At 40.2% G+C, this 24,542-nt stretch overlaps 1 protein-coding gene across 4 annotated transcripts in view; it reads right to left on the reverse strand.

Moving 5' to 3' along the window:
- Nucleotides 1-767: 767 nt before the first annotated feature.
- The window catches only part of TUFT1 (tuftelin 1), a 54,371-nt gene continuing 30,596 nt past the window's right edge, over nt 768-24,542 (reverse strand). For all 4 annotated transcript variants that reach the window (XM_037825986.1, XM_037825984.1, XM_037825985.1 and 1 more), the window contains 6 exons: nt 7,540-7,668; nt 6,870-6,964; nt 4,813-4,918; nt 3,934-4,017; nt 2,961-3,061; nt 768-2,379 (listed from right to left, as the gene is read on the reverse strand). In XM_037825986.1, the coding sequence (XP_037681914.1) occupies nt 2,316-2,379; nt 2,961-3,061; nt 3,934-4,017; nt 4,813-4,918; nt 6,870-6,964; nt 7,540-7,668 (579 nt within the window). In that variant the 3' untranslated portion in view covers nt 768-2,315. The remainder of the gene's footprint in view (nt 2,380-2,960; nt 3,062-3,933; nt 4,018-4,812; nt 4,919-6,869; nt 6,965-7,539; nt 7,669-24,542) is intronic.

Below are 24,542 nucleotides of genomic sequence, written 5' to 3' on the forward strand. Positions count from 1 at the left end.
GTAATCACAATACTTCTACCTCTTACCAGCTCTTTTCCAAATAAGGAAGGCACAAACTGGCCAAGCTTGGGGATCCCACAAAGTTACCGCAACAGTTGGACAGGGTCAAAGCTAACACCAGGGGCCACCTCCTACAAATGAAGACCCTGACCACAGAGCTGAGCTGCTTGAGAGGTGTTGGGGATTGAATCATGGCCCCCACCCCACCCTCAAGACATGTTCAAGTTTAATCCCAGATCCTGTAGGTGTGGAAGCTGAGACAAATTTGTAAATGGGAGCTTCAAAGATACTATTTAAGATGAATGCCAAATTGAATCAGGGTGAGCCCTAATCCAATATGACTGAAATCTTTATAAATAGGGGAAATTCAGATGCAGTCAATTAACAGAAGCCAGATAAGGGGCTAAAAGACAGAGCATCATGGGTGGGAGGCAGAGACTGACTGCCAGCAAGCCATCAGCATAATGCTCCTGACTTCAGAGAAAGTCTGATCCTGTTGACACCTTGATTTTGAACCTCTAGCCTTCAAAACTGTGAGACAATACATTCCTATAGTTTAAGTCAACCAGTTCTGTGGTATTTGTCATAGCCACCCTGGCAAAACTAAGATAAAAGGGGACATTCTAACTCTTCTGTCACAGTGCTTGGGATGTTTGGATCACACCTTTCAGATGTGAACAGCATGGCAACCATCTTCAAGAGGCAATGAAATTATGTTCTCTCATCCTCCCCCAAAAGTGAAAGGAAACCAGGCCAGGCGCTCAGAGACACATTAACATAATTTATTAAATTTGCCATACAAAGAATATGTCACAGAAAAAAAAAATATCACAACTAGAAGGGACCAGGGAGATCATCTGGTCCAAGTCCCTCATATTTTATAAATGAGGAAACTGCCTGAAGTCCCCGAAAACCGAACACTATTATGGACGAGCTAGAACGAGAGCCCAGTCCTCACACACAGAAACACAAGACTTACGGCTTCTGGTTTTACACCAACTAGAGTTTAAAGGTTTAATTCTTGTGTCTTTTTAACTTTTCTGTTTCCAGTCTCTGATGCTCCTCTCCTTTAGGCTGCAGGAAGGGCCCTACAGAAAGCACACTGAGCTCCAGGGTCATTCCAAGCCAGGAGATTAGACTGATGCGGAGCAGAGGGGCAAGGGAAGAACTCGATCTCTCCCCAGAAGAGTCTTGATGGGCCTCTTCCCCCAAATAACATACACTCAGACTCCAATGCCTCAGGGAAAATATACTTGCCTTCCTGAGATACAGATCAGGTTTGGAGGAGGAAGAGAGCAAAGGAGTAGATAGAAGAAACTAAGCAAAAGGTTTATAACAATATCACTGTGAAATCAACAAGTCCAGTGGGAACTCTCTTTTTCCAGTTTTGAGCACATCCGAACACCACAAGAGAAGGCTGCAGAACTTTGGTATTAAATCGACTGCCAGATGTAAGCAAAAACACCAATAACTTAGTAAAATAAATACAACTAGGGTTTTGCTGGGACTGATGTAACCCAGGGAAAACATAATTTTAGGTTCTGGGTCAGGAACACTGAGATGTACCTTGTGCTGCATCTGTGGGGGAAACCCTAAGAAATTCTGGGAGTCTTCACAGCAGAGAGAAGTCACACGTATCTGTTGGCAGCCCTTGAGAATTTTTCTGCTAAAAGCTACTCCTTGAATGTACATTCCCTTCTCCCCAGGAAAACAAGGCTGTCCAGTCAAAGTTTAGGTCCATGGACTCTGCCCAGGCCATGAAAGGTAGCCCCACTGTCTACCTGTAGGAGGCCCAGGTCAGCAAGGGCTGAGGGCGGAGGCACTAGAAAAAGAAACAGTTGGTGACTAACAACTGAGTTGTGTTTGCAGAGGCAACTTCATTCCCCCGGGACACTCTCCAATCACTCTCCAATCACCGCGGATATCTTTGTCTCCAGTTGTTAGGGCTGAGGCAGCTTTTGTCATCGTTCCTGACCCAATGAGGGCCTGGATTCTGGGGCAGCTGAACTCCAGTCTACAATAGAAGGGAGGCTCTTCTATAGAGGAAAATAGTAACTATGGTCATAAGGATACTGCCCTGGCTCCTGCTGGCAGGATAACTTCTTCCAAAGGGCTGGAGCATCCAGAGGAGATGTTCATCTTCCATATGCCCGGCATATGGAGGAGAGGAGTCTGGAAACAGGACACATGAACCTGAAGCCCTGAGTGCAGCCAGGGAACAATCAGGAAGTCAAAAATCAATTCTAACAGCCTACAAGGGTGGTGGGCTTCTCCCAGGCAAGAGGCAGCAACAGCGGCGTCCGTCTCCATGCGGCTCATGTTTCCACCACTCGGATGAGAGGCATGGGCTTAGGGCTGGGGGGCTTGGATATCCTAATGCTGAAAAGAAAGTTGTTAACACTGAGTGCTATATTGCTGCTCACCCTTCACAGAGCCTCCATGTTTGCCCCTGGAATCCTACTTCAGTGCTGGCTGATCTCGGGTTCCAAATGTTTTGGTACAGTAATTGTCAGTGACATCTAAGAGGAGATTTGGGGGTGGGGTACTTTTGTCAGGTGGTAGGGGCAATAAAAAGAGAAGGGACAATTAAACAACTGAGAATCAGGTACAGCTGTGATACTCACTTTTTTCAAGGTTTTGGGTCTTTTTGTGAATCTCTTGGAAGCAAAAGACCCTCTCCTAGAAATATGAACAGATTATCCATACATAATTGTTGGATAATATTTCAGGGGGTTCACATATCTATAGAGGCCATTCTCGGACCACCTTGGGGTCATGGTGTCAGGTTCTACTCTAACTAGGTTTGAAAATGGTTCTGGTGGAGAATGGGTCAGCTTAGAGACGAGAGAGTAAAGTAGGAATTAAAAGGGCCTTGTGCTCACCTTAGCACTAAAGGTTTTGCATAGCTCTGTCTCTTCTTTCCTTCTTCCCTGGGCCCCACTCTATACACACTCACTCACCTGCCCAGGTTCTCTGTCTTGGCTCGAGTCTGGGTGCTGAAGTTGCCATGACTAATTTGTTTCTCTATCAGATGTTCCATCCGGTCGTGCATCTCTAAATTCTATAAAACGAACTATAGGATTAGAATTGGCCTTCTTCTGGACTGACATTTGTCCCATTCAGCTGGCTCATTCTGGTCTTTCCACCTCTGTACATGTGCTGCTGTTACTCCCATCCCTACCACACACCAGTCCTCTCCCTTCATCCTCATTTCTCCAGATTGCTCTCTTCCTCAAGAATGTGTTCTCCCAATAACTCTGTACAACACTGACCATTTCCTATAAATCTTGTATGTACATTTCTTGTATGTAATTTCCTTGTATATAAGTGTCTATATGGATTTTATATAGTATATAAGTATCTATCTGGATTTTATCTCCAACTTTAGACCACAAACTCCCTGAACATAAATAATCCTACATCCCATTTCTTTGTATATCCCCCACTATAAGGGATCTTCACATAGTGGTTACACAGGAATCTTTAGGTAGTCAATAGATGGGAAGGGCTCTGCAGTAAAGCAGAAATAAAGCTATGAAGGCAATTCATTAGCTAATCAAGCCCAAACCTCAGCCATGGAGAAGACTTCACCTAGAAAATGCCTTCTTCTTCAAAGCCCAGCTCCATTGCTAGCTCCTCTGACCAAGCCCACAAGGTCAGAATTAAGGGTTTGCCTCCATGCTGCCATGGCATGGGGCTTGTACCATGATGACATGACCCTTAAGGGCAGGGACAGAGCTCACCATTGTTAGCAACTCCCTGGAGGTTATCAGAAAATGTTTGCTCAGTTGCACTGAAGATCAGCCAACCATCCCAGATACTCACTTCCAAGCAGCAACTAGACAGACCAAGACACCCTCAATAACCTCCTTTAGCTCCAGTCTTCCCCTTGAGAGCCCTGCTCCCCTTCCAGAGGCTGCCCAGCACACACACCTCTGCTTCCAGATAGGCGACTTTCTCCTTGAGCTCCTGGATGGTCCCGTCCTTTGACTGGATCACTGCTTTTGAATTTTGAAGCTGCAAAGATGTGGGAGACACTGGAGCTCATTTTGAAATAACTCATCACATGTTCATTAAACTTCACCCCAGCTGCTAGAGAAGTCAGCAGAGATGAAAGGCAAAGCTTTGTACTTCTCATGTGATCTGCTTAGCTTTTCTACAAAAGCCTCATTTCAATCAATATTTAACTCTTGATTACCCCAGGGGTGGAGGATATGAAGGGTACACCACCCTGATATTCCAAAATAATGGATGATACAAAACCATTCCATTTGGCTTTGGGCGATATGAATCATTTATTCAACCAAGAAATATTTATTGCATGCTTACTATATGACAGACCCTGTTTTAGACTGCAGGAAACAGCCATGAACAAAACAAATAAAAATCCCAGTCCTCATGGACTTACAATTTGAGGTCTTAAGTTTTCAAACAAATAGGCATATCCTGAGTGTGCAAAAAGCTCATGCGGGGGAAGACATAAGGCACAAAGATTGATCATCTGCACACAGATAATTGAGTTTGTTGTGACTCAATTACTCATGTACCAGCACTACTCACAGAAGTATCTGAAAGACTAACCTTTTTCTATTGGAGAAAAGAAGCCAAAAAAAGTAGGGGAAAGATGGGAGAAAAGAAAATCCAAGTAATCTAAACTCTAGTAATTGGTAGCTCCCTATGTTTCATGGGAAACCATGAGCTATAAACCAAGCACCCTAGGAGAATAAATAAATAAAAGCTAAAATTTGACAGGAAAATAAGGCTAGAATCAATGGGGTAACCCAAGACAAATTAAGACCTGACTCTGCTTACCTGCTCTATCATTTGCCGGACTTTTCGCTGCTGGCTCTTAAGCATGTCATCCAAGTGATGGATCTTCTCCCGCAACCCAGCCACTTCCTTTTCCAGGTTAGCAGCTCTGGGGATAAAGACCAGAAGGCTGAGACAAGAAGAAAAGATGCCTTCTCACATGGTCACAAAAAGCACCTTAGACGGGAAAGGTTTCCATCAGGTGTGACTCCCTCCACCTAAGGAGTGGGCTGTCCAGAAGAATAGGTGGTGGGACACCTTAGACTATCACATTGGAAGCATCATCAGAGATCATCTAGTCCAAATGAGGAAACTGAGCCTCAGAAAAGTTAGAAGGGATAAATTCTTCTGTATAGCTCCTGAGGGCAAAACCAAAGCCAGTAGGTAGATGTTTCAAGGAAGCAGTTTTTGTGCTAACACAGGTAGATTGCTCTCGGTATTAAAGAGAGAGAAAGTGGGCTGCCTCATGTGTAAGGAGCTCCCTATTAATGGAAAGATTCAAAAAGGAGCCGGGATTATTATATCCAGTATCATCAAGCTGTTGGCAGGGATCTTATAGCAGGAGGGAGATAGGATTTGAGGATCTTTACAGCCTCCTCACATGATTCTGTTTCTGTGTCTCCTGACTCCCATACCACTGTTGTTTCCTGTGCATCTTCTAAGCAAACTGGGCCAAGATCCCTGAAGGTCAGGCCACTGGGGAGAATGTTTGGGAGCTCAGACCACTTAGGAACTGCTTGTATCTAATACTCCCTGGTTCTGCCTGAGGAAGCTGACAAGTGCATGCTGCCAGAATGTGGGCAGTTCTTTAGCAAGGCAATCTGAGCAGAACATCCTTCCTAAACTTTAACTTTCCGGGTGCCAACGCTCAACTCTCTAATGCCCTATTTCTCAACCTTCATTTATTTAGCAAATCAGCATTTATACTGCATAGCTCTCACTTGCCTTTCCCAAGCCTCAGTTTGGATTATCCTGTCCTCTTTGTTTCTCTCCCTCCTCCTCTCTCTTGGTCACCAGCTGAGGAACACTCTGCCACAGACGAAGAGAGAAAACTGAGTAACTTAAAGTAATTTTGATATGAAGTCATCAGGAAGGAGGCTACAATAAGATGTCTGAGTTTTCCATGCCAGGGAGGCCTAGATCTAGGCTGTTTCAAAGAAGAGAGAACACCCCCAGAAGATGGAGGGGGATCCTGGAAGGTAAGAATTGTGTCTTGTTAACCTTGGGATTCCCAGCACCTGGCACAGTGTCTAGTCCTGGTTCTAGGTAGGCCCTTCAGGCAATGTCTATTGAACCAAAAAAGATCCAACTTATAGAATGAAGACCAGACCCTATATGCTGATGTCAAATGTGATTTACCATTTGAGATCTTATTTATTAACTGCCAACAGCATAAAGAATTTCCAAATTCCTACAGGTCCAGAATGATCCAACCTTTGCTCTGCAGGCTTCATTGTTCTGGGGCCTCTGATCCCTTCTGATCAAAGGGAATTTGAAAAATCCTCTAGCCTTGGAGTTAGAAAGATGCTTCGAGAGCCCCTGAATGTCACTGCTGACAGGTGATTCTCAATTTCTATCTGAATTGCTTCAAGTGACAGGAAGTTCAGTATCTCCTCACGTAGCCACTTGTTCTATTTTTTGTCAGCAAGACTCGTATGGAAGTTAATCAGTTTTTACCCTCAAATAGCTCACAGCTGGTTTTTTGTTTCTTTGGGGGGAGGAAACTGCGGTATAATATATCCAGTGTAATAATGTGTGGGATGATGTGCTGCAACAGCAGATCCTTTATCAGGTCTCACTTGACCTTGGCTTTAAAACCATAAGGCCCTTTTCTTTAAGTTACTACTCCATGGAAAATAACTCCCCAGAGATGGCAGCTTCCCAAACAGTATCTCCCTGGGCAGGGCCCCGCCCTGAGCAACTGCATTATGAGTCATAGCTGGAAGATCTGACATCAGCATCAGCTTCTTCCCCAGTTCTGGCCACCATGGGAGCTGCAGCCTGCATGGCCCACTTGCCCCAACCTGCACCTCAACTTGACAGTGAACAACAGCCCTTACTTTTCCTGTTCTGCTCGGCAATCAGTGCTCCTGCTCCGAAGTTCCTCCAGGGCTGTCTCCCCTTCCCTGACCTTCGCCAGCAAGGCCTGGTGCTCCTGAGTGGGCCAAAGGAAGGAAAATCTGAGATGAGGAGAAAGCAACAATTTCTGTGTTTGGAGTAAGATGAGCACTAGGGCTGGGACTGAGCCCCTACTGGGCTTGGAACAGCTGCCAAAGAGCAGCAGGCCAAGCTGGTTTGATGGAGTGCCCTCCTCTATCAGGGATAACCCTTCTCACCCTCAGCACACAGAAACTACTAAACCGCACCCAGCCGCCCAGTGGGAGAGCCTGGCCCTGTATTACCAGGCCCACCTGCCAGCTACGGCTGCCAACCCCCTAGAAAGCAGCCCACTGGCTTCTTAAGAGCAGTCTTCAGGCTCAAAAGGGACAGCTGTACAAGAACCCAACTAAAATGGAGAAGAGTTTCAAGTCCAGTTGAGGAGGGCTAGAGTTAGATGAGAGAAAGACCTTCTCATTCCTTAAAGGCTAAAAAGTATTCAAAGGTATTTGCTGTGAAGTGTCCTTTTCTGGAGCTGCTTGAAAAAGGAGAGGCTCGGTAATCATCTCGGTCAATCCTTGAGCCCCTTCCAGCCTGAGTCTAGGAATTGAAAAGCAAGACTCCAATAATTACCATCTCCATCTCTAACAAGCGCCTCTGTAGCTCTCCAACTTGCACATCTTTCTGCTCCAATCTGTCCTCTGCTCTCTGAAGGGCCACATTATTCTCGTCTGCTTCTCTCTGGTACCGGCTGAGTTTCATCTATAACATGGGATTGGGACACATTAAATGGGAGGAAAAAAAGAGCAAACATAGATATAAACCTTTGAAAAGACCCCAGGAGCCGAGGGTGGCTCTGGAGCAGTGATGGGAGAAAGGAGACAACACTGTTGGGTATATTGCTACCTTCCATGCACTGTTCTAGGACCACCTCGGAAGTCTCAGGCAGATTAACCCTATTTGCAGGGTTAATTGGCAGATAATTAATTGAGCACTCCTTTAAAGTGAAACCTGGAACCCAGAAGCACTGCTTTTCCAGATGGCTGAATTCTTCTACATTCCCATCAGTCCTCCAGTACCATCAAAACTTAACCCAATGATGTAGCTTTCTGACTAATTCAAAAGCAAATAATCCAGGGGAGGACATCTCCATGTCCTTCCTTCTTTTTCTCCAACTCTTCCCATCCTTACTTCAAGCAATATTTCAGCCCACTTACAAAAGACAAAATGGCATCTGGAAAGGCTGCTAAGCACCAGGAAGAATTGGTCTTTTATCAAAAATGAGACACTTTCTTACTTCCCTCACACTTTCCATCTCCTACTCATCCTTCAGGTCTTAGATTAGTACTTATCAGCTTTGCCTGGTTACTTGTGTGTATCTTCCAGTAGACTGTCAGCTTCCTGATGGCAGAGACCTTGAGCACCATTACATTTCCAGAGCTCACCACAGTACTTAGCACATAGTAACTGCTCAATAAAATTGTGAATGCAATATATTTTCAGCTAGTTCAACCCACTCTTTTCACAAGTAAAGGTCAACTGACCTATTCAACGTTCACAGCTAGTGACAGGTGAGCATTAAAATTCAGTTTCCTTTCCATCCATTTCAATGTTCCCCAATTATTCCACACTGACTCCCCAGCTGCTTACTGAAAAAGGATCCAGGTAACCTCTAGAAAGCCTAGCCAGCCCTGGGAAAACAGAACACCAGCAGCCAGTTTGCCAGCTCTTTCCAAGGTCAGAATCAGGGAAGAGAAAGCAAAGCACAGGCTGATGTGTAATGGTACGTGTCCATGCTGCACACCAGCCCTGTCTAAAACAAACTCACTGCAAATCCCTCCTGACAGCATGTAGCCTGTAGAACAGGAAAGCCAGGCTTAATGGCAGGTTATTTTCATGGTAATTGATGATCTTGACCTTCCTACCCACAAGTTCAGAAAAGTAGACCAGGGAGTCTAATTCACTAGAAGTGACTGAGAAAAGTCCTTGAATGAAACACACTAGCCTGGAACAAGCCAGCCCCATGGATAGGAATGGAACTCAAAGACAAGGCCTCCCTCCCCTCAATGGGATCAGACACCCAGGGGAGTGAATCTCCCTGGCAACATGGAATATGACTCCCAGGGAGGAATGTAGACCCAGCATCATGGGATGGAGAACATCTTCTTGACCATAAGGGGGAAGTGAAAGGCAATGAAATAAGCTTCAGTGGCAGAGAGATTCCAAAAGGAGCCAAGAGGTCACTCTGGTGGGCTCTCTTAGGCACAATATAGACAACCCTTTTTAGGTTCTAATGAATTGGGGTAGCTGGTGGTAGATACCTGAAACTATCAAACTACAACCCAGAACCCATGAATCTTGAAGATGATTGTATAAAAATGTAGCTTATGAGGGGTGACAATGGGATTGGGAAAGCCATATGGACCACACTCCCCTTTGTCTAGTTTATGGATGGATGAGCAGATAAATGGGGGAAGGAAAAAAGCAAACAAACAAACAAACAAAAAAACACAAAAACAAACAAAAAAAAGATAATACTACGCTGAAAGGACAAAATATGGAAAACACAAAAAGCACAAAGATGGAAAATGAAAAATCTACCATATTTCCACCATCCAACTTATCCCCACCATAAATTTTGGTTAACTATTGCCAAAGTAATGCTGCATAACAAACAACCTCAAAATCACAAAAATGAATATTTATTTTTCCACTCCTGGGTCTGTGGATTGGTTGGTTTGGGCTGATTCTGGCCTGATTCAGCTGGGTTTGGCACCAAGCGATTCAGCTGGGTTTGGCACCAAGCAACAGGTCTGGGTGGTGTCTGCTTCATGTGACTTATTCTAGGGGGCCCAGGCTGAAGAAACAAGATTACAATTTTCCTGTGAAATGATACAATGTCTTGGATTTGCTAAAAAATAATCCGGGATAGGAGAGAGTGGGTGAGCTATAGGTGAAACAATATTGGCCATAAATTGATCATTATTGAAACTGTGAGATTATACTATTCTCTTCAGTCTTTCATATGTTTGAAATTTTCCATAATACAGAACTAAATTTTTATCCAGACAAAAAAAAAAAAAAAAAGACAAGGCCTCCCATTTCTGCACATAAACATGGCACCCAGGTTGATGGGGCACAATGGGAGCACAGTGTTCATGGGTCCATGCACTGATCCTTGTATCCAACCACATATCACAAAGTTAAAAATACAGTCTCCTTTTCCACATCTGTCCCTGTAGCTCCAGCCAGTCCTGCCCTAAAGGAATCCCTTAATCATAAGAGGGTGTGCCAAACCACCCCAATTGTAGGGGCAACCAAAGGGGGACCTCTGTTGCAGGTGGGTGCTATGTACCATGCAGTTAAGAGCAGCTCTTTCTAAACCATGGGGAGGTAGCTGCAACTGTCAGGGGCCTTTGGGCCTCAGGCTTTTATTTAGGGCACTTTTGCTAGCCGGGGTTAGTGGGGTCTCCGGGGGCATTGTAGCTGAAACCAACAAGTACTTGTAGAAAGTCCACAACTACATAATGCCTCTAAGGCAGAAATTTCTTTCCAAAATTCACAGCCTTATCAGTGCTACAGCCTCAATCTTCCCTTTCTCTCCTTCTGCTCTGAGAAGGTAAAGAATAGATACAAAAAAAAAAAAAAACAAAAAAAAAACCTGATACAATACCAACCAAATTATCCAAATCGTGGAATCTGAAACAGACATAACAAGCTTCTTTATCACACAGCTACTTCATTCTGAGAAGTCAAAATAATCTTAGTATTGTCCTAAATCCAAAATATTTAGGATAGGAAAATCTGCTTGTGAAAACTGATTACTAGGAAAAATAAAAGATATCTTCTATTTCTAAAACTCTTATACAGAGCTCTTATATTACCTGAATACCCACAGCAAATTTACGAGGAACATTTCATGGCTCCTTTTCACAAAAATGGGAACTGATGCTCAGAAAGGCTAAATTACTTGCTCAAATAAGACTTCTACTAATCTGTAGCAGTTTCTCATTCCCAAAACCTTCTTCCTCATCCTCAGACCATCTTCCAAAAATTCACTCTCTTAATTCCACAAAAAAGAAGAGTTCAGGCTGGCCTTCCTCTTTCCCACAGCTCCCCTCACTCCCCACACCCTGCCTGGGCAGGAGATAATCCTATCATCAAACATTTACGAGTTAAAAAAATACTTTACATGAGATAAACAATAGCTGATAACAATTAGTCTCTCAGAAGGTAGTTAGGAAAACTGTGCAGTCCTTGCATACATATATATATATATATAAAAGTTGTGGGTTCACAGATCATACGTAAAATACAGAATTCCTATATACCACCCTATTATTAACACCTTGCATTGCTCTGCTAAATTGATGAAAGCACATTTTTATAACTATTGACAACAGACCATGGTTTAACTTAGGCTTCACTGCATTGTGCAGTTCCATGATTTTCTAAAAAGTTTTTATTCTAGTAACGTATATACAACCCCAAATTTCTCCTTTTAACCATATCCAAATATATAATTCAGTGGTGTTGATTACACTCCCAATGTCGTACTACCAACAACACCATCCATTACCAAAACTGTTCCATCATCCCAAATAGAAGCTCTGTACTTAAGTTCCCCCCCAACCCTGTCCCTTGGAAACCTATATTCTAGATTTCAATTCTATGAGTTTGCTTATTCTAATTATTTCCTATCAGTGAGATCATACAATATTTGTGCTTTTGTGTCTGGCTTATTTCACTCAATAAGATGTCTTCAGGGTTCATGCATGTTGCTGCAGGTATCAGAACTTCATTCCTTTCTACAGCTGAATGATATTTCATTGTGTATACATGTCATATTTTGTTTATCCTTTTGTCATTTGCTGGACACTTGGGGTGCTTCCACCTTTTGGCAAATGTGAATAATGTCGCTATGAACAACAGCGTACAAATATATGTTCGAGTCCCTGCTTTCAATTCTTCTGGGTATATACCTAGAAGTGGGATTGCCAGGACATACAGTAATTCTATACATAACTTTTTTAGGAACTTGAAACTATCTTCCACAGCAGCTACAGCTCCTACTAGCAATGAATGAGTGTTCATATTTCTCTGCATCCTCCCCAACATTAGTAATTTTCCATTTTTTTTTAATAGTAGCCATTCTAATGGGTGTGAAATGGTATCTCATTGTGATTTGATTTGCATTTCCCTAATGGATAATGATGTTGAACAACTTTTCATGTGTAGATCTTTGGAGAAATGTCTAATCTAAAGTCTTTGGCCCATTTTTAAAATGGGTTGTTTGTCTTCTCGTTGTTTAGTATAAGGATTTCTTTATTTATTCTGGATATTAAACCCTTATCAGATATGTGGTTTCCAAATATTTTCTCCTATTTTGAAGGTTGTCTTTTTATTTTCATGTTAAAGTCCTTTGAGAAACAAAAGCTTCTAATTTAATGAAGTCCCACTTATCTATTTTTTCTTTTATTGCTTGTGACTAAGGAACCATTGCCTAACTCAAGGTGCTGAAGATGTTTCCAGATGTTTTCTTTTAGGATTTATAGTTCTTTAGGCCTTTGATCTATTTCAAGTTGGAAAGGTCATCTGAGGTAGAGGTCCATCTTCATTTCTTTTGCAAATGGAGATCCAGTTTTCCAAGCACCATTTGTTAAAGCGACTCTTCTTTCCCACTTGAATGGTCTTTGCTCCTTGTCAACAATCAGTGAACCATAAACATGAGGGTTGAGTTCTGAGCTCTCAATTAGATTCCACTGGTCTACATGACTGTCCTTGTGCCAGTGCCATGCTATATTGATTACTGTAGTTTTGTATTAAGTTTTAACATTTGGAAGTGTGAGTGTTCCAACTTCGTCGTCTTTGTCAAGATGGCTTTGGCTATTTGGAGTCCCTTACCCTTCCATATAAATTTGATGATTGGCTTTTTTATTTTGGCAAAGAAGACCATGGGAATTTTTATTGGGGTTGCATTGAATCTATAAATCACTTTGGGTAGAACTGACATCTTAATAATACTTAGTCTTCCAATCCATAGACATGGAACGTTCCTCCATTTACTTAGGTCTTCTTTGATTTCTTTTAGCAATATTTTGTAGATTTCTGGGTACAAGTCTTTTACATCTTTGATTAGATTTATTCCTAGATACTGGATTTTTCGTTGCTGTTGTAAATGGAATTTTTTCTTGATTTCTTCTTCCAAATGTTCATTACTACTGTATAGAAACACTTTGGTGTTGATCATGTACCCTGCCACTTTGCTGAATTCATTAACTCTAGGAGCTTTGTTGAGGATTTTTGGGGATTTTCTGTATATAGGATCATGTCATATGCAAAGAGGGAAAGTTTTACTTCTTCCTTTCCAATTTGGATTCCTTCCTTCCTTCCTCCTTCCCTCCATTCCTTCCTTCCTTCCTTTTTTTTGTCTAACTGTTCTCACAGAACTTCCAGTACAATGTGGAATAACAGTGGTGACAGTGGGCATCCTTGTCTTTCCTGATCATAGAAGGAAAGCTTTGCATCTTTCACCATTAAGTATGATGAGAGCTTTGGGTTTTTCATATATGCCCCTTCTCAAGTTGAAGATGTTTCCTAATATTCCTAGTTTTCTAAGTGTTTTTATCAAAAGGGGTGCTGGGTTTTGTCAAATGCCTTTTCTGCATCAGTTCATCAGTTGAGATGATCAAGTGAAATTTTTCCTTCATTCTGTTAATATACTGTATTACATTAATTATTTTCTTATGTTTTCTTACCCTTACATACCAGTTTAAGTCCCACTTGATCATGTTGTATAATTCTTTTAATGTGTCTGTTGGATTTGGTTTGCTAGTATTTAGTTGAGAATTTTTGCACCTATATTCATAAGAGATATTGGTCTGCAATTTTCTTTTCTTGTTGGAGCTCTATCTGGCTTTAGTATGAGGGTGATGCTGGCCTCGTAGAATGAATTAGGGAGTGGTCCCTCCACTTCAATATTTTTGGAAGAGTTTAAGCAGTGTTCTGGTTTGCTAAAGCTGCCAAATGCAATATACCATAAATGGGTTGGCTTTTCCAATGGGGGTTTATTAATTCAAAAAAATGTCCCAATTAAGACATCAACAGGATGATACCTTCTCTGAAGAAAGGCTGATGGCACCTGGGGTTCCTCTGTCACATGGGAAGGCACATGTCTGGCTCTGCTGATTCTTCTCTCCCAGATTTAGCTTCTGGTTTCAATGGCTTTCTCCAAAATGTCTCTGGCTTCTGTCTCAGCTTCTCTGGGTCCTTCTTGCTTCTCCCAGGGTGTTTTCTTTCTAAGCTCTCTCTCTCTCTCTCTCTGAGCTCCCTTAAAGGACTCCAATAAAGGATTAAGACCCACCTTGAATTAGGTGGCTCACATCTCCATGGAATCAACCTAATCAAAAGGTCACACTCACAATAACTCTGCCCCACAAGATTGGATTAAAAGAACATAGGCTTTTCTGGGGTATATAACAGATCCAAACCAACAAAAGCAGGATTGGTGTTAATTCTTCATGGAATATTTGGTAAAGTTCTCCTGCAACGTCATCTGGTCCTGGGCTTTACGTTGGAGGTTTTTGTTTTGTTTTGTTTTGTTTGGGGGGGGGGGGTGAGGTTCTTAAGAGAATTTGTAGGTTTACAGAACAATCATGCATAAAATACAGGATTCCCATATACCATTCTTTTATTAACACCTTGCATTATTGGGAGGTTTTTTGATTACTAATACAATCTCTTTACTAGTTATTGGTTTGAGATCTATTTCTTTCTGAGTCAGTGTGGTAGTTTGTGTGTTTCTAGGAATATGTCCATTTCATCTAGGTTATCTAATTTGTTGGTGTACAGTTGTTCATAGTATCCTCTTATAGGCTTTTTTATTTCTATGGGGTTGGTAGTAATGTCTCCCTTTTCATTTCTGATTTTAGTAATTTGTGTCCTCTCTCTTTTTTCTTTGTCAGTCTAGCTAAAGGTTTGTCATTTTTATTGATCTTTTCAAAGAACCAACTTTTGATTTTGTTGATTTTCTCTACTGTTTTTTGATTCTGTATTTCATTTAACTCTAATCTTTATTTCCTTCCTTCTGCTCATTTGGAGTTCAGTTTTCTCTTCTTTTTCTAGTTCTTCAGTTTTGAGGTAGGTCTCTGATTTGAGATCTTTCTACTTTTTTAATGTAAGCATTTTGAGCTATAAATTTCCCTCTAGCACTGCCCTTGCTGCATCCCATTAGTTTTCATTCACCTCAAGATATTTCCTAATTGGTTGTTTAAGAGTATGTTGTTTAATTTCCACATATTTGTGAATTTTCCATTTTTCCCTCTGTTATTGATTTCTAGCTTCATTCCATTGTGGCTGGAGAAGATACATTGTACAATCTCAATATTTTTTAATTTATTGAGACTTGTTTTGTGACCCAACATATGGTCTATCCTAGAGAATGATCCATGTGTACCAAAGAAGAACATGTATGTTGTTGCTGTTGTGTGAAGTGTTCTATATATGTCTGTTAGGTCTAGTTGGTTTACAGTATCATTCAAGTCTTATACTTCCTTATTGATATTCTGACTAGATGTTCTAACCATTTTTGAGAGTGGTGTATTAAAGCCTCCTACTATTAATGTAGAACCATCCATTTCTTTCTGCAAATAGATATTTATAATTGTTACATCTTCTTGTTGAATTGACCCCATTATCAGCATATAATGACCATCTTTGTCCTTTGTAAAGTTTTTGATTTAAAGTCTATTTTATCTGATATTATAGCTTTCTTTTGGTTACTCCTTCATGACATATGTTTTTTTTTTCCATCTTTTCACATTCAACTTTATGGTTTTGAATTTAAGGTAAGTTTCTCGTAGACAGCATATTGTTGGGTCATGCTTTTTTTTTTAATCCATTCTGCCCATCTCTGCCTTTTGACTGAGAGTTTAATCTACTTACATTTACAATGACTACTGATAATGCAGGACTTTCTTATGCCATTTTGCTATATAGTCTTTATAAGTCTTATATCTTTTTGTCCCTCAATTCTTTCGTTAATGCCTTCTTTCATATTTATTTGATTTTTTTGTATTGTACCATATTGAGTCCCTTCTATTTCTATCTACATATATTTTTCATCTATTTTCCTTGTGGTTGCCATGGGGCTAAAATTTAACATACTCAATATATAACAGTCATATCTGATTTGATATCAACTTGACTTCAACAGCATATACATACAACTGTTCCTATACACTTCCATCTGCCCACCTTTTTCTGTACTTGTTTCAAATATTTTTATACACTGAATGTTAAAAACCATAGATTTACCATTACTTTTCATGCATTTGCATTATAGCACCTATAGGGAAGAAGTTACATACCAAAAAATACAATCTAGCAAGTATTGGCGTGTATAATTACCCAAATGGTTACCTTTACCCAAGGTCTTTATTTTCTTTATACTGCTTTGAATCACTGTCTAGTGTCCTGTCCTTTGAGGCTGAAGAACTCTCTTTAGCGTTGCTTGTCGGGCAGGTCTAATGGTGATGAACTCCCTCAGGTTTGATTTATCTAGGAACGTCTTAATCTCTCCCTCATTTCTGAAAGAACATCTCACCAGATATAAAATTCTTAGTTGGCAAGTATCTTCTCTCAGTATTTCAACTCACTGTCTTCTTGCCTCCATGGTTTCTGATCTTAACCTAATTGGGACTCCCCTGTACATAACATGTTGCTTTTCTCTTGCAGCTTTCAGAATTCTCTCCTTGTCTTCTGAATTTGACAGTTTGATCAGTATGTGACAGGGCGTATTTTTCTTCAAGTTTATCCTGTTTGGGCTTCTTGGATGTGCATATTTACATCTTTTGCTAAGTTTGGAAAGTTTTCTGTCACTGTTTCTTTGAATATTCCTTCTGCCCCTTTCTCTGGGACTCCCATAATGTATATAATGGTACATTTAATGATGTCCCACACATCTCCTAGGCTATTTTAACTTAATTTTTTTTTCTGTCTGCTCCTCGGCCTGATTCATTTCAATTGTCTTTTTTTTTAGAGTTTGCTGATGCTTTCTTCTGCGAGCTCCAATCTGCTATTGAAACCCTCCTGGGAATTTTTCCATTTCAGTTATTATGGTCTTCAACTCCAGTAGGTCTGTTTGGTTCCTTTTTAAAATTTCTATCTTTTTATTAAGATTCTCATATTGTTCATTCATTGTTTTCCTGATATCTTTTAGTTCTTTCTCTGTATTTTCCTTCATCTCCTTGAGCACACTGAATATCAATTTTTTAAAGTATATTTCATACAGTTGATTTAAAAAAGAAAGGAAAGTTAAAAAAAGAAAAACAGAAAAACAAGGAAAAAAATATGTAGTGCCCCCTTGAGGAACCTGTGGAGAATGCAGGGGTATTGGCCTACCCCACCTCAATGGTTGCTAACATGACCACAGACATAGGGGACTGGTGGTTTGATGGGTTGAGCCCTCTACCACAGGTTTTACCCTTGGGAAGACGGTTGCTGCAAAGGAGAGGCTAGGCCTCCCTATAATTGTGCCTAAGAGCCTCCTCCCGAATGCCTCTTTGTTGCTCAGATGTGGCCCTCTCTCTCTACCTAAGCCAACTTGAAAGGTGAAATCACTGCCCTCCCCTATACGTGGGATCAGACACCCAGGGGAGTGAATCTCCCTGGCAACGTGGAATATGACTCCCGGGGAGGAATGTAGACCTGGCATCGTGGGACGGAGAACATCTTCTTGACCAAAAGGGGGATGTGAAAGGAAATGAAATAAGCTTCAGTGGCAGAGAGATTCCAAAAGGAGCCGAGAGGTCACTCTGGTGGGCACTCTTACGCACATTTTAGACAACCCATTTTAGGTTCTAAAGAATTGGGGTAGCTGGTGGTGGATACCTGAAACTATCAAACTACAACCCAGAACCCATGAATCTTGAAGACAGTTGTATAAAAATGTAGCTTATGAGGGGTGACAATGGGATTGGGAAAGCCACAAGGACCACACTCCATTTTGTCTAGTTTATGGATGGATGAGTAGAAAAATAGGGGAAGGAAACAAACAAACAAACAGACAAAGGTACCCAGTGTTCTTTTTTACTTCAATTGCTCTTTTTCACTTTAATTATTATTCTTGTTATTTTTGTGTGTGTGCTAATGAAGGTGTCAGGGATTGATTTAGGTGATGAATGTACAACTACGTAATGGTACTGTGAACAATCGAATGTACGATTTGTTTTGTATGACTGCATGGTATGTGAATATATCTCAATAAAATGAAGATTAAAAAAATAAATAAATAAAAATAAAGTATCTGGTCATAGTCTGGTTTTCTCCATTGGTGTTTTTTTTTTTTTTTTTTTTTTTTTTTTTTTTTTTTTTTAAATCATCATTTTATTGAGATATATTCACATACCATGCAGTCATACAAAACAAATTGTACTTTCGATTGTTTACAGTACCATTACATAGTTGTACATTCATCACCTAAATCAATCCCTGACACCTTCATTAGCACACACACAAAAATAACAAGAATAATAATTAGAGTGAAAAAGAGCAATTGAAGTAAAAAAGAACACTGGGTACCTTTGTCTGTCTGTTTCCCTCCCCTACTTTTCTACACATCCATCCATAAACTAGACAAAGTGGTGTTTGGTCCTTATGGCTTTCCCAATCCCATTGTCACCCCTCATAAGCTACATTTTTATACAACTGTCTTCGAGATTCATGGGTTCTGGGTTGTAGTTTGATAGTTTCAGGTATCCACCACCAGCTACCCCAATTCTTTAGAACCTAAAATGGGTTGTCTAAAGTGTGCATAAGAGTGCCCACCAGAGTGACCTCTCGGCTCCTTTTGGAATCTCTCTGCCACTGAAGCTTATTTCATTTCCTTTCACATCCCCCTTTTGGTCAAGAAGATGTTCTCCGTCCCACGGTGCCAGGTCTACATTCCTCCCTGGGAGTCATATTCCACGTTGCCAGGGAGATTCACTTCCCTGGGTGTCTGATCCCACGTAGGGGGGAGGGCAGTGATTTCACCTTTCAAGTTGGCTTAGCCAGAGAGAGAGGGCCACATCTGAGCAACAAAGAGGCATTCAGGAGGAGACTCTTAGGCACAAATACAGGGAGGCCTAGCCTCTCCTTTGCAGCAACCGTCTTCCCAAGGGTAAAACTTATGGTAGAGGGCTCAACCCATCAAACCACCAGTCCCCTATGTCTGTGGTCATGTTAGCAACCATGGAGGTGGGGTAGGCGAATACCCCTGCATTCTCCACAGGCTCCTCAAGGAGGCACTACAACTTTTTTTTTTTTTTTTCCCCTTGTTTGTCTTTTTTTTTTTTTTTTTTTTTTTTTTTTAACTTTCCCTTCTTTTTTCAAATCACCTGTATGAAAAAAAAAGTTAAAAAGAAAACAAACATACAATAAAAGAGCATTTCAAAGAGACCATAGCAAGGGAGTAAGAAAAAGACAACTAACCTAAGATAACTGCTTAACTTCCAACATGTTCCTACTTTACCCCAAGAAAGTTACATAATATAGCAACATTTCAGTGAACTTGTTCCTACTACAACCATCAGAAATTAACAGACCATAGTCATTTCTGGGCATCCCCAGAACGTTAAATAGCTTATCTGTTCTTCCTGGATTATTGTTCCCCCTTCCTTAATTGCTCTCTACTGCTAGTTCCCCTACATTCTACATTATAATCCATTTGTTTTACATTTTTCAAAGTTCACATTAGTGGTAGCATATAATATTTCTCTTTTTGTGCCTGGCTTATTTCGCTCAGCATTATGTCTTCAAGGTTCATCCATGTTGTCATATGTTTCACCAGATCGTTCCTTCTTACTGCCGCGTAGTATTCCATCGTGTGTATATACCACATTTTATTTATCCACTCATCTGTTGAAGGACATTTGGGTTGTTTCCATCTCTTGGCAATTGTGAATAATGCTGCTATGAACATTGGCGTGCAGATATCTGTTCGTGTCACTGCTTTCCGATCTTCCGGGTATATACCGAGGAGTGCAATCGCTGGATCGAATGGTAGCTCTATATCTAGTTTTCTAAGGAACTGCCAGACTGACTTCCAGAGTGGCTGAACCATTATACAGTCCCACCAACAATGAATAAGAGTTCCAATTTCTCCACATCCCCTCCAGCATTTGTAGTTTCCTGTTTGTTTAATGGCAGCCATTCTAACCGGTGTTAGATGGTATCTCATTGTGGTCTTAATTTGCATCTCTCTAATAGCTAGTGAAGCTGAACATTTTTTCATGTGTTTCTTGGTCATTTGTATTTCCTCTTCAGAGAACTGTCTTTTCATATCTTTTGCCCATTTTATAATTGGGCTGTCTGTACTATTGTCATTGAGTTGTAGGATTTCTTTGTATATGCAAGATATCAGTCTTTTGTCAGATACATGGTTTCCAAAAATTTTTTCCCATTGAGTTGGCTGCCTCTTTACCTTTTTGAGAAATTCCTTTGAGGTGCAGAAACTTCTAAGCTTGAGGAGTTCCCATTTATCTATTTTCTCTTTTGTTGCTTGTGCTTTGGGTGTAAAGTCTAGGAAGTGGCCTCCTAATACAAGGTCTTGAAGATGTTTTCCTACATTATCTTCTAGGAGTTTTATGGTACTTTCTTTTATATTGAGATCTTTGGTCCATTTTGAGTTAATTTTTGTGTAGGGGGTGAGGTAGGGGTCCTCTTTCATTCTTTTGGATATGGATATCCAACTCTCCCAGCCCCATTTGTTGAAAAGACCATTATGGCTCAGTTCGGTGACTTTGGGGGGCCTTATCAAAGATCAGTCGGCCATAGATCTGAGGGTCTATCTCTGAATTCTCAATTCGATTCCATTGATCTATATGTCTATCTTTGTGCCAGTACCATGCTGTCTTGGCAACTGTGGCTTTATAATAAGCTTCAAAGTCAGGGAGTGTAAGTCCTCCCACTTCGTTTTTCTTTTTTAGAGTGTCTTTAGCAATTCGAGGCATCTTCCCTTTCCAAATAAATTTGATAACTAGCTTTTCCAAGTCTGCAAAGTAGGTTGTTGGAATTTTGATTGGGATTGCATTGAATCTGTAGATGAGTTTGGGTAGAATTGACATCTTAATGACATTTAGCCTTCCTATCCATGAACATGGAATATTTTTCCATCTTTTAAGGTCCCCTTCTATTTCTTTTAGTAGAGTTATGTAGTTTTCTTTGTATAGGTCTTTTACATCTTTGGTTAAGTTGATTCCTAGGTACTTGATTTTTTTAGTTGCTATTGAAAATGGTATCTTTTTCTTGAGTGTCTCTTCAGTTTGTTCATTTCTAGCATATAGAAACATTACTGACTTATGTGCATTAATCTTGTATCCCGCTACTTTGCTAAATTTGTTTATTAGCTCTAGTAGGTGTATCGTTGATTTCTCAGGGTTTTCTAGATATAAGATCATATCATCTGCAAACAATGACAGTTTTACTTCTTCTTTTCCAATTTGGATGCCTTTTATTTCTTTGTCTTGCCGGATTGCCCTGGCTAGCACTTCCAGCACAATGTTGAATAACAGTGGTGACAGCGGGCATCCTTGTCTTGTTCCTGATCTTAGAGGGAAGGCTTTCAGTCTCTCACCATTGAGTACTATGCTGGCTGTGGGTTTTTCATATATGCTCTTTATCATGTTGAGGAAGTTTCCTTCAATTCCTACCTTTTGAAGTGTTTTTATCAAAAAGGGATGTTGGATTTTGTCAAATGCTTTTTCAGCATCTATTGAGATGATCAATTGATTTTTCCCTTTCGAGTTTTTAATGTGTTGTAATACATTGATTGTTTTTCTGATGTTGAACCATCCTTGCATGCCTGGAATGAACCCCACTTGGTCATGGTGTATGATTTTTTTAATGTGTCTTTGGATTCGATTTGCAAGTATTTTGTTGAGGATTTTTGCATCTATATTCATTAGGGAGATTGGCCGGTAGTTTTCCTTTTTTGTAGCATCTTTGCCTGGTTTTGGTATTAGATTGATGTTAGCTTCATAAAATGAGTTAGGTAGTGTTCCATTTTTTTCAATGTTTTGAAAGAGGTTGAGTAAGATTGGTGTCAGTTTTTTCTGGAAAGTTTGGTAGAATTCCCCTGTGAAGCCATCTGGCCCTGGGCATTTATTTGTGGGAAGATTTTTGATGACTGATTGGATCTCTTTGCTTGTGATGGGTTGGTTGAGGTCTTCTATTTCTTCTCTGGTCAGTCTAGGTTGTTCATATGTTTCCAGGAAATTGTCCATTTCTTCTACATTATCCAGTTTGTTGCCATACAGTTGTTCATAATATCCTCTTATAATTTTTTTAATTTCTTCAGGATCTGCAGTTATGTCACCTTTTTCATTCATTATTTTGTTTATATGGGTCTTCTCTCTTTTTGATTTTGTCAGTCTAGCTAGGGGCTTGTCAATCTTGTTGATCTTCTCAAAGAACCAACTTTTGGTGATATTTATCCTTTCTATTGTTTTTTGTTCTCTATGTCATTTATTTCTGCTTTAATCCTTGTTATTTCTTTTCTTCTACTTGGTTTAGGATTGGTTTGCTGTTCATTTTCTAGCTTCTTCAGTTGATCCATTAGTTCTTTGATTTTGGCTCTTTCTTCCTTTTTAATATATGCATTTAGTGCTATAAATTTCCCCCTTAGCACTGCTTTTGCTGCATCCCATAGGTTTTGGTATGTTGTGTTCTCATTTTCGTTCGTCTCTATATATTTAGCAATTTCTCTTGCTATTTCTTCTTTAACCCACTGATTGTTTAGGAGTGTGTTGTTTAACCTCCAGGTATTTGTGAATTTTCTAAGTCTCTGATGGTTATTGACTTCTAATTGTATTCCATTGTGGTCAGAGAATGTGCTTTGAATGATTTCAATCTTTTTAAATTTATTGAGGCTTGTTTTATGTCCCAGCATATGATCTATTCTGGAGAAAGTTCCGTGAGCACTAGAAAAGTATGTGTATCCTGGTGATTTGGGATGTAATGTCCTGTAGATGTCTGTTAAATCTAATTCATTTATCAGATTGTTTAGGTTTTCAATTTCCTTATTGGTCTTCTGTCTGGTTGATCTATCTATAGGAGAGAGTGATGTGTTGAAGTCTCCCACAATTATTGTGGAAACATCAATTGCTTCCTTTAGTTTTGCCAATGTTTCTCTCATGTATTTTGTGGCACCTTGATTGGGTGCATAGACATTTACGATTGTTATTTCTTCTTGCTGAATTGCCCCTTTTATTAGTATGTAGTGGCCTTCTTTGTCTCTCAAAACATCCCTGCATTTGAAGTCTATTTTATCTGAGATTAATATTGCTACACCTGCTTTCTTTTGGCTGTAGCTTGCATGAAATATTTTTTTCCATCCTTTCACTTTCAATTTCTTTGTGTCCCTGTGTCTAAGATGAGTCTCTTGTATGCAACATATTGATGGTTCATTTTTTTTGATCCATTCTGCGAATCTATATCTTTTAATTGGGGAGTTTAATCCATTTACATTCAACGTTAAAACCGTGAAGGCATTTCTTGAATCGGCCGTCTTATCCTTTGGATTATGTTTGCCATATTTTTCCCTCTCTCTATTAATATCCTTTATTGTACCCATACCGAATCTCTTTAGTACTGAACCTTTCTCCAAGTCTCTCTGTCCTGTCTTTGTTTCTCTGTCTGTAGGGCTCCCTTTAGTATCTCCAGTAGGGCAGGTCTCTTGTTAGCAAATTCTCTCAGCATTTCTTTGTCTGTGAAAAATTTAAGCTCTCCCTCAAATTTGAAGGAGAGCTTTGCTGGATAAAGTATTCTTGGCTGGAAATTCCTCTCTCTCAGAATTTTAAATATATCGTGCCATTGCCTTCTCGCCTCCATGGTGGCTGCTGAGTAGTCACTACTTAGTCTTATGCTGTTTCCTTTGTATGTGGTGAATTGCTTTTCTCTTGCTGCTTTCAGAACTTGCTCCTTCTCTTCTATGTTTGACAGTGTGATCAGTATATGTCTCGGAGTGGGTTTTTTTGGATTTATTCTATTTGGAGTTCGCTGAGCATTTATGATTTGTGTATTTATGTTGTTTAGAAGATTTGGGAAGTTTTCCCCAACAATTTCTTTGAATACTCTTCCTAGACCTTTACCCTTTTCTTCCCCTTCTGGGACACCAATGAGTCTTATATTTGGACGCTTCATATTATCTATCATATCCCTGAGGTCCATTTCGAGTTTTTCAATTTTTTTTCCCCATTCTTTCTTTTATGCTTTCATTTTCCATTCTGTCATCTTCCAGGTCACTGATTCGTTGTTCAACTTCCTCTAGTCTTGTACTATGAGTGTCCAGAATCTTTTTAATTTGGTCAACAGTTTCTTTAATTTCCATAAGATCATCCATTTTTTTATTTAGTCTTGCAATGTCTTCTTTATGCTCTTCTAGGGTCTTCTTGATTTCCTTCATATCCCGTACTAGGGTCTCATTGTTCATCTTTAGTTCTTTGAGTAGCTGCTCTAGGTGTGTCTCTTCTGGTCTTTTGATTTGGGTGCTTGGGCTTGGGTTATCCATATCGTCTGGTTTTTTCATATGCTTTATAATTTTCTGTTGTTTTTGGCCTCGTGGCATTTGCTGTCCTTGATAGGGTTCTTTTAGGGTT

The sequence above is a fragment of the Choloepus didactylus genome, chromosome 2 (assembly GCF_015220235.1).
Source record: "Choloepus didactylus isolate mChoDid1 chromosome 2, mChoDid1.pri, whole genome shotgun sequence".
In the NCBI taxonomy this organism is placed as follows: domain Eukaryota; kingdom Metazoa; phylum Chordata; class Mammalia; order Pilosa; family Megalonychidae; genus Choloepus; species Choloepus didactylus.